We start from the raw sequence: 11811 nt of genomic DNA, 5'->3' as shown, positions 1-11811 counted from the left end.
ACACACACACATACGCGTGTTTGTGTTGTAAAAGTTTCGAATGTCAGACGCGAGTGCCCGAGCCGAGTTTGAGATGAAAACGAAATCAACGAAACTGGATCAGTTTGCCATCTGTTGAACTGGAATCTATGGTGAGCGTTTATCAACAAATGCTTGATTGAAGGTACGTAAAAATATTTAAGAATGCATTTCAAACTAAATTATAAAGTTGATGAATCATTCCTAGTGTAAAGAAAAAAGATTTATTCATGAACTACCATTACAGGCTGAAAACAGCGTCAAGAGCACATCTGGAGCAACAATTGAAAGGCGATACGACATTGCTCTTACGGCCTTTCGTCCCAACGCGTGTAATGAAAGGCCGTAAGAGCAATGTCGTACCGCCCCTTTCAAATGTTGCTCCTGAATTCTTCGACGAATATTCACTCAAAATAATGTTCACCACAATGCTGCATGAAAATCTAAGTGATTATTTTCCATATGGATGTTCATGCGAAATCTACGTGAACCTCAGGAGTCTTGGTTTTATCCATTTCCAACACACCAATACAGTCAAAAGTAACATCACAAGAATTTCACGTCATAGTTGCAGCCCTTTCACGCAGCCCCTACTTTCCAAGAATGTGACCATCACATGATTTTTTAGTGGGAAACGGCGGTTTGGGGTGGGGGGGTTTCATTCATTCCTTCATTTTTTTTTTGCTGTTGGTGATTTTTGAAGAATGAAAACATGGAGTTGTGTATTTAACCTTTTATTTACAAAATTTGGGAATTTTCATGAACGCACATCACACAGCAAAAAAGTTCAATAACACACAATATTTTTCTCCGACATCAGCAAGTTCCTCATCACAGGCGAATTGTCTACGATTCCGGCGCGCCTGCGGCTTCCGGGGAAGTCTTGAAGGGCAGTTTCGTTACCTTTACCTTCTGCCATTCGCGGCGACACATTCGTCTCCTTCTCCTCGGCCTTTTTTGATTCATGATTCCTTGGCTACCTTGATGGCCGATCCCGCTGTACTTTGTGCACATCCGGCAAACTACAATTGGCCACGATAGGGCACCGACAATCGCGCTGGATTTTCTGAATCCGATGCCTAGAAAAAAAGAACACAGAAAATTATTTAAAAAAAGAAAGCAACAATGGTGCGGAAAATACTTACAAATGAATCTTCAAAAAAGGGAAAGACTGCAGAATGAACAATTGCTCTGGTTCTTGAAACCCACAGCAACAGAAAAAAAACTGAAACTTTGATTCCGTGCCCGACTGAATGTTTAGCTGTTGAGGATCACCAGCAGACTGATTGTCCTCAGACTTGCAGGCCTGGCTAAAAATTTTCAGACAGGAAAATCACGCAACCTTTCAACTCTGCTCATCGCGTGGCTCATCGTCGTCACTTTTCACCACAATGTTGCATGAAATGGTAAGTGAATATTTTCCATACCACTTTACTTGCGAATGTGACATGAATTTAATGCAAACCAAAATCATCTGACTTGCACACCACGCCTCGAAATTTTCAGGCATGAAATTCACGTAGTATTTTGCTGTGTGAGTGTAAGCTGCGTGAAAATCGAGCAGAGGTGACATGAATGTAATGTGACATTTGCATGACTCATGCAAAACGTTGTTTTCAATCGAAAATTGGTTGCCACCGGAATTTTCATGCAACTCTGTGGTGAAAGGTTTTTTGAGTGATAGACATCAACGAGCCCGTCGTGACTACACTGAAAGAAAGGTCCACAGTAATATCAAGTGTTTCACACGTGAATCTGCCCCATACGACATTGCATGTAAATTTCATGTGAAAATCACTTCGAAAATATTAATCGTGGATCACGGTAAAGTCAAATGCAAAACACGTTAACTTCTCGTGACAGGACCGAGCCACGTAGCCCAGTGGTAACGCTTCCGCCTCGTAAGCGGTAGATCGGGGTTCAAATCCCGGCTCGGACCAACACAACTGGTGATCTTTTCCCTTCTGGAATCGATTGCTTAGTGAAGGGAAGGTAGTGTATCGTCACAAACTGGACCTTATCAAGACACCTTAGGAAGACAACCTATGGAATGTTAACATTAACCTTAACATGTTAACATTAAGTTGATTAATGAACTGTCACTGAATCCGCTTTGTAAATGCCGGCCCCGATACTCTTCCCCTCAGGAACAGGGAAAGATTTACTTTTTTTACTTACTTAACTTCACGGGATGACGCACATGAATTTGTAATGCTTTGCACATGAATGTTAAATGACTTTGTAGTGCCAATCAAATGGTTTTCCATTGGTATTCAGAGGGGTAAAAAGGGTGGAATTTTCTTCAAGTTTTATTTATTAATCGCACAGTTTTAGTTAAAAATAAATCTTTATTTTTTCTTCATTTTTGCATTTTAAAATATGGAAATTACACAAAAATCACTTAAGCGCATCAATTTTTCTTCACAAACACAAAATAGTCAAAGAATGGGGACCAAATGTGTCCGCGTTAAATCCGCTGCAATTGATGTCCATGTTGAATCTCGAGAAGCACCGCTCGGCTGGAGTTTAGGTGACGAATCTGCTCAGCTGAAGTTCCGATGCACTATAAGGAAGTTTTTCAGATCGTTTGCAACAAAACTCCGGATTTAGAGCACGTCCTCTGGCCGGAATCTATTCTTCTGGAACAAAAAAATAATCAATCTGTATTAACATTTAAAAGCACTTCTTTTATCTTGTTTTTACTCACCTAGAAATTACACGCAGGGAGTCCCTTTTTATTCAAATAAAACAATTATCAATGTTTTTTTTTCGCAAAAACTATCGTTAAAACCACTTTTAAATCCAAAGAGCAATTTCTGCTCCACCACCGTTTGTGGCCATCTTACTTATGAAAAATTCTCGCCTACCACATTCAAAAACCAAAACATTTCAATCTAACGTGTTTTTCACGTCAAAATCAAAGGAATTGTTATATGGGGCAAATCTAAGTGAAATTCATTTGAATCTAAAGTGAACATCATGCGAAAAAAGATGAAAGGTTTTTCGCTAACGATCAGCTGATTTCGAATGATTTTCACATCAATTTGACATGAAAAATATGTGTGGGTCAAAGGAAAAGCATGTGAATTTATCGTGTTGATTTTTTGGGACACTCACGTGAAATAACACTTGATATTACTATGTTGGATTCTTTCAGTGTAGGCTAGGGACATGAATGTCGAAAATGAAATACTGCCTTGCCCTAGTGTCCGATTTTGAACTCATCGGTAAGGTCTTTTTTCAGATCCGGACATCGCGACATCGAATTTTTGCCTTCCTCACCTCACTGAGGAAAAGCTATAAAATCACTCAAAAAATGAACTTCCTAAAATGTGCACTGGATTATCTCGACACTGCCTCAACTAATTTTGTCTGTTTTGGTCTCATTCGATCCGTCTTGGGGTCCCATAAGTCGCTATTGAAAATTGTAAAGTTTAGTTAAGTACTTCAAAAGTTATGCTAAAAAAACTATTTTGACTAAAGTCCGGAAGATTGTAAAAAGGGTGGTTTTGTATGGAAACCCGTCGTGTTATATATTTTTAGAAAGGTATTTAAAAGACCTTTCTAACGAGTCCAAAACATTGAAAATCTGACAACCCTATCAAAAGTTATAAGCACTTAAGTGTTATTTATACACTTTTTTGAGGCCGGATCTCAGATATTTTGGTGAAAGCGTTGTCCGGATCTATCATGCAACCCGATGTAAGATAAGTAATCAAAAGACCTTTCCAACGCGCCTAAAAGATTGAAGATCTGACCACCCTATCAAATGTTATGAGCACTTAAGTGTTCATTATACACTTTTTTGAAGTCGGATCTCAGATATTTCAATGAAAATGTTGTCAATCATGCAACCCATCGTTAGATGCGTAATCAAAAGACCTTTTCAATGAGTACAATATTCGGCCTCAAAAGTTATTTAATTTACACTTAAGTTCTCACAATTTTTGATAGAGTATTCAAAATTTTTGATAGAGTTGTCAGGTCTTCAATCTTTTTGACTCATTGAAAAGGAACCTACATGGACACACTGGTGATGTTGACGACGTATATGTATGGGAAAATTAAAAAGTGATAAAAATCCAATCAGCAACACATTTTTCGAGTTCCTTTTAGGGTCCCAAACAACTTCCCAAAATTTGGGAGCGATTGGTTAAGCCGGCAAAGCGAATGAAATTTGTATGGAAATTACTATGGGGAAACTCGCATTTTCACATTTTTGAATTTACAAAATTCATGTTTTATTATTTTATGAGACCAACAGCGTAGAAGTGTAACCCTGGATGTCCTTAACAACTCTCCCGAAGAAAGTTTGGTGCTAAAGTGCATTATAAATAAGGTACAGAGTTTTCAAAAGTAGTGTATTGAAATGATCAGTGAGACCTGAATATTCTGCCAACATTGCCAAATGAACCATCAAATACAAAACAGACATGATTGTATTTATATTGTGATGATCCTTACTTAAAATCGATGTGAAGAAATGTTCAGAAGACATTATTTAGTTAAGTTGCACCCCAAATCCTCAAATATATTATAGTTTTTAAAAGATTCCGCTTTACTTGGCAGGGTTGGCAAAAAGTATGATTTTTACCGAGTATTTCGAAATGTCTCTCTTGAACGCACTGTAACTTTTGTTAGAAGCAGAGTTGTTAATGAAATCCAGGGCTATATTTCTACGGTTAGTTTCATAAAATAATAAAAAAATAAATTTTGTAAAATGAAAAATGTGAAAACACATGATTCCCCATAGTAATTTCTATACAAATCTCATTCGCTTTGCGCCAATCGTGGGCTTAACCAATCGCTCCCAAATTATGGAAGGTTGGTTGGGTTGCTGAAAAAATCAATTTTCGATTCCACCCTAATGGTACACTCACTCTCTGAGTTACTTAGGCCTGAAATCGCTTCAAAAACAAAACAGATAACAGCAAACGTCATCTGTGAAAGGTAAACAAAAACGATTTTTGCTGTTTTCTTGCCGAGGACTGATGTGGGGTGTCGACATTAAATCTTGACTTTTTTTTGATAAGGTCCTATAAACAAATGTAAACATTGAGTGTATCCCGCTTACTCCGATGGACTTTGACATAAGGTGTGAAAGGGATACACTCAATGTTTACATTTGTTTATAGGACCTTATCAAAAAAAAGTCAAGAAATGTTTTATATTATTTTTAATTGCAGTGATTTTAAAATATAAAATACAAAATAGAAGACGTGAATTCAAGCTGGAACGATGTACCAACCACTTCAAACTGAGAAGGAGAACCTACTTTCGAAATATCTACGAATATTAACAGTCGTAGCTGCTTACTGGTAAGTCATTAGAAGCTCTTATCAATGGTAATTGAACTAGTTTAGATAAGGATTTCTAGAGGGAAGTTAGTTTTTATCTAATCTGAATTTTGTTCAAACTCTTCTTTTCAGGACCATCTCAATCCTAACCGTCTTCGTCAACAAGGCACTTCTAAGCGGGCTTAATCTGGACGCACCCCTCTTCGTAACATGGTTCCAAGTGCTGGTATCGTCCAGCATATGCTTCGTGATGAGTTCGTTAAGCAAACGGTACCCCCGGTTCGTAACGGTCCCCTCCGGGAACCCACTGGACAAGGAAACCTTCCTGAAGGTAATTCCGCTGTCGATACTGTTCACGGCAATGATCGCCACGAATAATCTTTGCTTGAAGTATGTCGGCGTGGCATTTTACTACGTGGGCCGTTCGTTGACCACGGTGTTTAACGTGGTCCTGACCTATCTGCTTTTGGGCCAGAAAACAAGTGGCCAGGCGGTCGGTTGCTGTTTGCTGATTGTTGCTGGGTTTTGGATCGGAGTAGATCAGGAAAGTTTGACGGATTCATTTTCGTTGATTGGGACGATCTTTGGAGTTCTTGGATCTTTAAGCTTATCGTTGTACTCTATCTACACGAAGAGGACACTTCAGCACGTGAACCAGGAAGTTTGGCTATTGAGCTATTACAACAACGTCTACTCGGCGATTATCTTTATCCCGCTAATGCTGATCAACGGTGAACTTTCGGTTGTATTAAACTACAAAAACCTCGGCGAACCGTGGTTCTGGGCCGTAATGACCGTGGGCGGTTTCTGTGGGTTCGCAATTGGGTACGTTACGGCGCTGCAGATCAAGGTGACCTCTCCGTTGACGCACAACATTTCCGGTACGGCCAAGGCTTGTGCCCAGACTGTGATCGCGACTTCGTGGTACAACGAGGCTAAATCTCTGCTGTGGTGGACTTCGAACGTTGTTGTGCTTGTCGGCAGTGCGCTCTACACTCGCGTCAAGCAACTCGAGATGGACCAGCGACATCGGGAGCAAATGAACAATCAAAAGGTTTAGTGAAGGATTAGTTTTACGAATTGATTAACTTTAATATATTCAGTATAATATACTTAACAAACTAGATTATTTTTTATTCTGAGAAACTTCGTCCCAGCTGAGGCCGATCTCAGTTGAGCGGCTTCGGTATGTTGTACTCCTTGTGGCCCTTGTTCTGCTGCCACAGCTCGATTGCCTTGTTCACGATCATGTCGGCCGTTTCCTGTTCGTCCTTAATCTGCGGAAGAAATTCTTGAGCCTTTGTGACTAAAACAACTAACGTTGAACCACTCACACTATCGATACACTCCAGCAGTGATTTCAGATCCATGCAGCGCAGAACGCGCCTTCGCAGCGTGCGCATAATCTCGATGAAGACAAAAATTACAATCTTGTTCGACCGACCGCAGATCTTGTCCCAAATCCGAATCAGGGCGAGTTCCGACAGCACGCCCGAAAAGAACGAACTGTACCACTTGACCAGTGGTAAACCTGGCAGGATGTCGCACTGCTTGAGGTGAATATAGATCCCGTTGTCCTCCTTTTCCAGGATGGTTTCCGTAAGATCGAGCAGCATGCCCATTTCCTCACGAATTTCTTCACTGAGCACGTGGAACCCCTTCGCCATCCAATAGATCTCGATGTCGTTCTCGAACACCTGCAGCAGCACTTCGGTGATGTTCACGAAGGAACACTCTTGCTGGAGATCGAATCCCAGACAGAGCTGCTTCGTTTCCAGCAGCCACATCGCGTACAGCACCCGGTTCTTGGGCGTTTTGTCGTCGATCGTGCCCATGACCTGCAGGGCGCGTAGTAGATCGTCGTACACGGCTATGCGTTGCTGCATCACGTACTGGCGCGAGTCGGTGTAGGCCGGGGTAACGCCTGGAAGGTAAAATGACTTTATGCTACACTCTTCCAGTAAAGCATTGCACATTGACTAGGGAAACGGTCTCGGGAGCAAGACAGTTTGCAGGATTGCCAGATTCCTCTCGTTACCTCTTCGGGGATGTTTTGTCCGGAGCCAACCGTTGCAAAACAGAGGAAACGTGAGGAATTTGAAGAAAAATGAGATGATTTCTTGCCCTGTCTTGTCCGAGCAAATTGCAAAATCGATGTGTCAATGTATTGGCTGGAAACAAAGGCATAAAGATCGCACAAAGCTCGACCTTGCGCATTCGGGTACAGAGTTATGATTTGAGATTCAACTACTGCTGGATCGGTTGGAGATCTCACCGAGCAAAAAGTTCCACAGAACATTCCGGTGGATGTTGGGCACGGTAAACAGGATGCAAAACTGCTTCAGCTTCAGCACGTTCAGCGGTTTGTCCTTGAGCAAAATCTCCAGCGATTTGCGCTCCTCGACGCCACGGCAGCCCACTTTTTCGTAGTACGTCGATCGGAAGTTGCGCTTGTCGTCCATTCTTGTGTGTGAAAGCGGTTTTGCTTTAGTTTACAGCGCTCAAAACAAAACCACTGACAGCTGACTTGGCCACTCACTCTCTCGGATTTGGGGAACTCAATTGAGTGTCGCACTCAACCCGGCTTAGAGAAACGTCAAAAGTCGTAAACGTAAACAAAACCGGTGAGCGACAACGTGTTTATCGTTTTCAGGAAATTTTCAGCTGATTTCAGTGAATTTGTGAAGAATTGTGTGAATTAATTTAGGAAACGATGTCGATCCAGCTGGGGAAGCTGTGCTCCTGCATTATCCAGCAGCATTTCGGTGATGTGGTCCGCATGGTGGCGGACGATCTGTTTTCTGGCGTGGCCAAAACGCTGCCGATGATCGTGAAGAGCTGTGAGCTGACGAAATCGGAGGTATTTGGTTCAAGTTTATGTGGTTTCAAATCTAAACTCAATTTTCGTAGGTCTGCAAAGCAATTGCGATTTTGCTTAAATTCTCCTTGGCACGACATCAGCCGAACAAGGCCGGAACGGCCACCGAGTACATCCTGGAGTACGAAAAGGTCCTGATGATTCTGCGCTACCCGCGGTACGTGCACCTTATTCAAACCAAGTACGGTCACGAATCGGCCATTCTGACCGAGGAGTTGCTCCGTGCAGGATGTCAAACCGCTTCGTACATCATCCTAAAGGCTACAGCAATCTCGGATGCCAAGGGCAAGGACACAATTACCAAGTTCAGGGAAAAGTTTTCCGACTTGGTGGCGAAGAACTTCTTCATCCGAGCGCCGGAACCGAAACCCGTAGATCAGAACACCGATCTGTTGGCGTTGGAGTACGAGGACCCGAAGTTGTTCCAAATGCCGGAATTGGACCTTCGGAAGTTGCTCGATCTGCAGGAGAAGAAAACCACGAAAGCACCGGACGAGGGCATCCACTGGCTGATCAATCTAGAAAAGTTCCACCTCGACTTTCGTGATACGATCATGATCAGCTCGGTCGAGCGGCTGATCGATCCAACCGCAGCGGAATGCTTCAAACACCTGCTGCAGCTCATGTACACCAAGACGAAGCCCTGGGAAAAGGTCTCCAACCCGATCTCGATGGCCGAGCTCAAACAGCTGTGCGAGAAAAAGTCCGACAACCTCGAGCTCATCAAGTTCCTGGACCAGTACGTGGCCGTCATCGAATCGCTCAACTACCTGGGCAAATTCGGCGACATGGGCGGCGGCCAGTACACGGTCAACATGAAGACGATCTTCGAGCAGCTCACCTGGCACTGCATCGAAAACATCATCACGGAAAAGTACGGCTCGAAGGCGGCCCGCATCTTCCGTGTCATCCGGCTGAAAAAGTACATCGAACAGGAGAACATCCAGAAGGAGGCGATGATCCCGGCGAAGGAAGCCAAGCAGCTCACCTACAAGCTGCTCGAGGAGAACTTCCTCCAAATCCAAGCGTTCCGCAAACCCGGCGGAGGCAACGCCGGTGCGCCCAAATCGTTCTTCCTCTTCTACGTCAACCAGATGCAAATTGTGTCGATGCTCCTGGAAATCTGCTACAAATCCCTGTACAATTCCATCACCCGGTCTACCCACGATAAGACCGTAAACAAGCGGCTGATCGAGAAGAGCCAACGGCTGGACAGCATCGTGGAAGCGATGAAGGAGCGGGGCGAGTCGGAGGACTACATCGCGGAGATCCAGGAAACGTTGACGCCACCGGAGAAGGAAATTTTGCTCAAGGTTAAGATCCGCGTCAAGAGTCTGTACAGCGCGGAGATTGGCATTGACGAGACCATTTTCCTGCTCAAACTGTACCAGCAGTATCAGAGAAAATAAAATTGTTTTTATTTTGTGCTGTTAGCGGGAAAGATGTTACTTGTTTGAGAAGGCCGATGGATCTATTCAAAACTAGAACTTCCCAATCACGGGCTTTAATGTTGAATTCCATAGATGGTGTTGCGACAATTAAATGGATTTTTTTTTTCCAAAACTTCTCAAGCTGTCATCAGAGAACTTTTGTCGTCTGTCAACCATCAAGATCTTATTTAGAGTGTTCGAAACTACAGTTTCTTTTAACTGAACTCAAATCGATTCGAATTATTTAGAAGAATTGTTTTGTCAACTTTAAGTCGACGAAGCCGTCATACTTATTATGAAGTCGATAAGCTCAAGTGAGCAATACAACTCTGTCGCTTTTACTGCAAACCACCGACCCAGTAGGTCTTGTTTTTCTTTAGCATCACATCACTTCTATTAAAGAATAAGCATTACTGAACTATTCCGGTTGGAAACTTCCAAAATTTGACAAATTGTTGCTTAAAAAAACTTGTTTCAACTAGGAAAGGACACTTGGCTTGCTCGTCAATTTAAAAAGCCATGCTCTTAATAACATACAGTATTTGAAGCACAAGAAGTATATGATAAAGAGATAAATTTGGAACATTATTGGTGGTTACGGTAGAGAAACCTTACAATCAAATCAATAAAATAATCTAAGCGAGGCTATGTATGCAGTGAAAATAAACAAAACCAATAAGCAAAATATGGAGACGTTGTAAAGAGGAATGCCGTTGCAAGTGATATTTGATTCTTACGTCGGTGTTAGGGAAATTTTTCGCCAGAGTGAATGACGTTTTGTTTTGTGGATAAACGACCAAAAATAAAGCGAATTACAGGTGAATAATCTTATTTAATAACCGTACACGTAAAAACCCCGACAGGAACACATCCAATTACGAATTCTCCGACTCCTTGAACCTAAAAAAAACAAAAGCCATTGATTCACAAAAATCCTCAACAGCCCAATCCCATCAACTCACTTGCACTTGGTGCAGGTGAAAAACACCGTCTGGCCCTCGTCAGCCGACCGCAGCTGCAGCGTCGCGTACGACATTTTGTCGTTGCCGCACTTGGGACACTTGCGGGAAACGATCGGACCCTCGGCCTCGTCGTCGTCGCCGCCGCCAGCCTTCCTCCGCTTGCCCTGGCGCGCCCGGTCGGACTTTTTGTTCTCGTACGAGTTGAAGTGAACCGTGTACTCGACCTCCATGGTGCCGAACACTGGCGAAAGAAGTTCAAGTACGGTTTAGGACAATTTTATGTATCCATGCTGGGGGTTAGCTCACCTGCTTCGCTGTAGCTGTTGTGGCAGTTGTAGCAGGTCACGTTGCCCGACATCCGCAAGAGGGGCAGAATGGAACCGCAATCAGGACAGAAGCCCGGGGTGATGGAAGAGTTGAAATCCATTGGAAATTTTTCTATAATTTTAAAAGAAATTCAGCGTTGAAAGATTCAACGCCAGAATCACGGTGCACGTTTTAAAATGAAAACTGTAAACAATGCGAACTCAACTTTGACAGTACTCATCCATAGCCGCACGTGTTTTGCGAAATAGGAGGGGGGCAAATTGAGTTCCTGGTCTCTCAGAAATGAGTGGCAGACTCTACACACAAATTCAATATTAACATTGTTGGGCAAACTTTTACTCATTCCTTTGCGTGTTAGGAATTTATACCTAATGTCCGTTTTGCGTGTACACTGAAAACCCAACCATGGTAGTCAGTCGACAGTCGAGAACAGAACACTGATGAAGTCTGCAAGTAGTAGACGAAATACGTATCTGTCAAGATATTAAAAATATATAGCGGAATCGGGTCCTAAAATGAAGCTTAGATTGCTGATATTATTGTTTACAGCGATAAAGCTTATTTTTCTGAGTACAATGACCACAAAGAGTTTAAAATGGATTTTTAAATCAATTTTGAAAAATTAACCTCGTGGTCCTTCTTGACAGAAAAGCTCCTACTTGACAGCTCGTTCCAAGGGGACCATAGTTGATCCATTGAAAAAATGTTGTCTTGTCAAAAAAAAAATTGCATTAAAATGAAAAAAAAAAAAAGTGATCAGAAATGGTTTTTAATCGTGTTTTTTACCGTTGTACATAAAAATTGACATAGGGCTTTACTGCCCATGTTCGCATAAATGTCCCATATGCAAAAACAGCAAGCTGAGAAAAACGCATTTGAAGTTTGTCCCATACATAAGG

At 42.4% G+C, this 11811-nt stretch overlaps 4 protein-coding genes across 5 annotated transcripts; 2 read left to right on the top strand and 2 right to left on the bottom strand.

Moving 5' to 3' along the window:
- The first annotated feature begins 33 nt into the window (after positions 1–33).
- LOC120426247 (GDP-fucose transporter 1) lies at positions 34–6427 on the top strand. Of its 2 annotated transcripts, none has more exons than XM_039590986.2 (3): positions 34–163; positions 5205–5336; positions 5448–6427. In XM_039590986.2, exons 2-3 carry the CDS (start codon positions 5257–5259, stop codon positions 6373–6375), a joined length of 1008 nt encoding a protein of 335 aa, XP_039446920.1. In that variant the 5' UTR covers positions 34–163; positions 5205–5256; the 3' UTR covers positions 6376–6427. The 2 variants fall into 2 exon arrangements, with proteins under 2 accessions (XP_039446920.1, XP_052562153.1); XM_052706193.1 differs by lacking the exon at positions 34–163 and adding an exon at positions 5095–5113.
- Positions 6387–7882, bottom strand: LOC120426249 (TBC1 domain family member 7). The gene is made up of 3 exons (XM_039590987.2): positions 7591–7882; positions 6650–7239; positions 6387–6592 (listed from the first exon to the last, which is right to left on the bottom strand). The coding sequence occupies exons 1-3, from the start codon at positions 7775–7777 to the stop codon at positions 6485–6487; spliced, it is 885 nt and encodes a 294-aa protein (XP_039446921.1). The 5' UTR covers positions 7778–7882; the 3' UTR covers positions 6387–6484.
- Positions 7883–7913: 31 nt separating this feature from the next.
- On the top strand, positions 7914–9626 carry LOC120426246 (DNA-directed RNA polymerase III subunit RPC3). Its single transcript, XM_039590984.2, has 2 exons — positions 7914–8175; positions 8226–9626. Exons 1-2 carry the CDS (start codon positions 8029–8031, stop codon positions 9600–9602), a joined length of 1524 nt encoding a protein of 507 aa, XP_039446918.1. The 5' UTR covers positions 7914–8028; the 3' UTR covers positions 9603–9626.
- Positions 9627–10367: 741 nt separating this feature from the next.
- LOC120426250 (DNA-directed RNA polymerase I subunit RPA12) lies at positions 10368–11110 on the bottom strand. Its single transcript, XM_039590988.2, has 3 exons — positions 10892–11110; positions 10586–10826; positions 10368–10523 (listed from the first exon to the last, which is right to left on the bottom strand). Exons 1-3 carry the CDS (start codon positions 11010–11012, stop codon positions 10499–10501), a joined length of 387 nt encoding a protein of 128 aa, XP_039446922.1. The 5' UTR covers positions 11013–11110; the 3' UTR covers positions 10368–10498.
- Between the last annotated feature and the right edge of the window lie 701 nt (positions 11111–11811).

Source organism: Culex pipiens, chromosome 1 (assembly GCF_016801865.2).
Source record: "Culex pipiens pallens isolate TS chromosome 1, TS_CPP_V2, whole genome shotgun sequence".
NCBI lineage: Eukaryota > Metazoa > Arthropoda > Insecta > Diptera > Culicidae > Culex > Culex pipiens.
This window is presented reverse-complemented; position numbering and strand designations above follow the sequence as displayed.

Bases quoted from the DNA above. Each gene is read 5' to 3' on its own strand.
- LOC120426246 (XM_039590984.2), top strand. From the start codon at position 8,029: ATGTCGATCCAGCTGGGGAAGCTGTGCTCCTGCATTATCCAGCAGCAT. The intron at 8,176-8,225 runs GTATTTGGTTCA...CAATTTTCGTAG, and splicing joins GTGAGCTGACGAAATCGGAG to GTCTGCAAAGCAATTGCGAT.
- LOC120426250 (XM_039590988.2), bottom strand. From the start codon at position 11,012: ATGGATTTCAACTCTTCCATCACCCCGGGCTTCTGTCCTGATTGCGGT. The intron at 10,827-10,891 runs GTGAGCTAACCC...TTCTTTCGCCAG, and splicing joins CAACAGCTACAGCGAAGCAG to TGTTCGGCACCATGGAGGTC. The intron at 10,524-10,585 runs GTGAGTTGATGG...TGTTTTTTTTAG, and splicing joins TTCACCTGCACCAAGTGCAA to GTTCAAGGAGTCGGAGAATT.
- LOC120426249 (XM_039590987.2), bottom strand. From the start codon at position 7,777: ATGGACGACAAGCGCAACTTCCGATCGACGTACTACGAAAAAGTGGGC. The intron at 7,240-7,590 runs GTGAGATCTCCA...TTTACCTTCCAG, and splicing joins TCTGTGGAACTTTTTGCTCG to GCGTTACCCCGGCCTACACC. The intron at 6,593-6,649 runs GTGAGTGGTTCA...TTTCTTCCGCAG, and splicing joins TGCTGGAGTGTATCGATAGT to ATTAAGGACGAACAGGAAAC.
- LOC120426247 (XM_039590986.2), top strand. From the start codon at position 5,257: ATGTACCAACCACTTCAAACTGAGAAGGAGAACCTACTTTCGAAATAT. The intron at 5,337-5,447 runs GTAAGTCATTAG...TCTTCTTTTCAG, and splicing joins ACAGTCGTAGCTGCTTACTG to GACCATCTCAATCCTAACCG.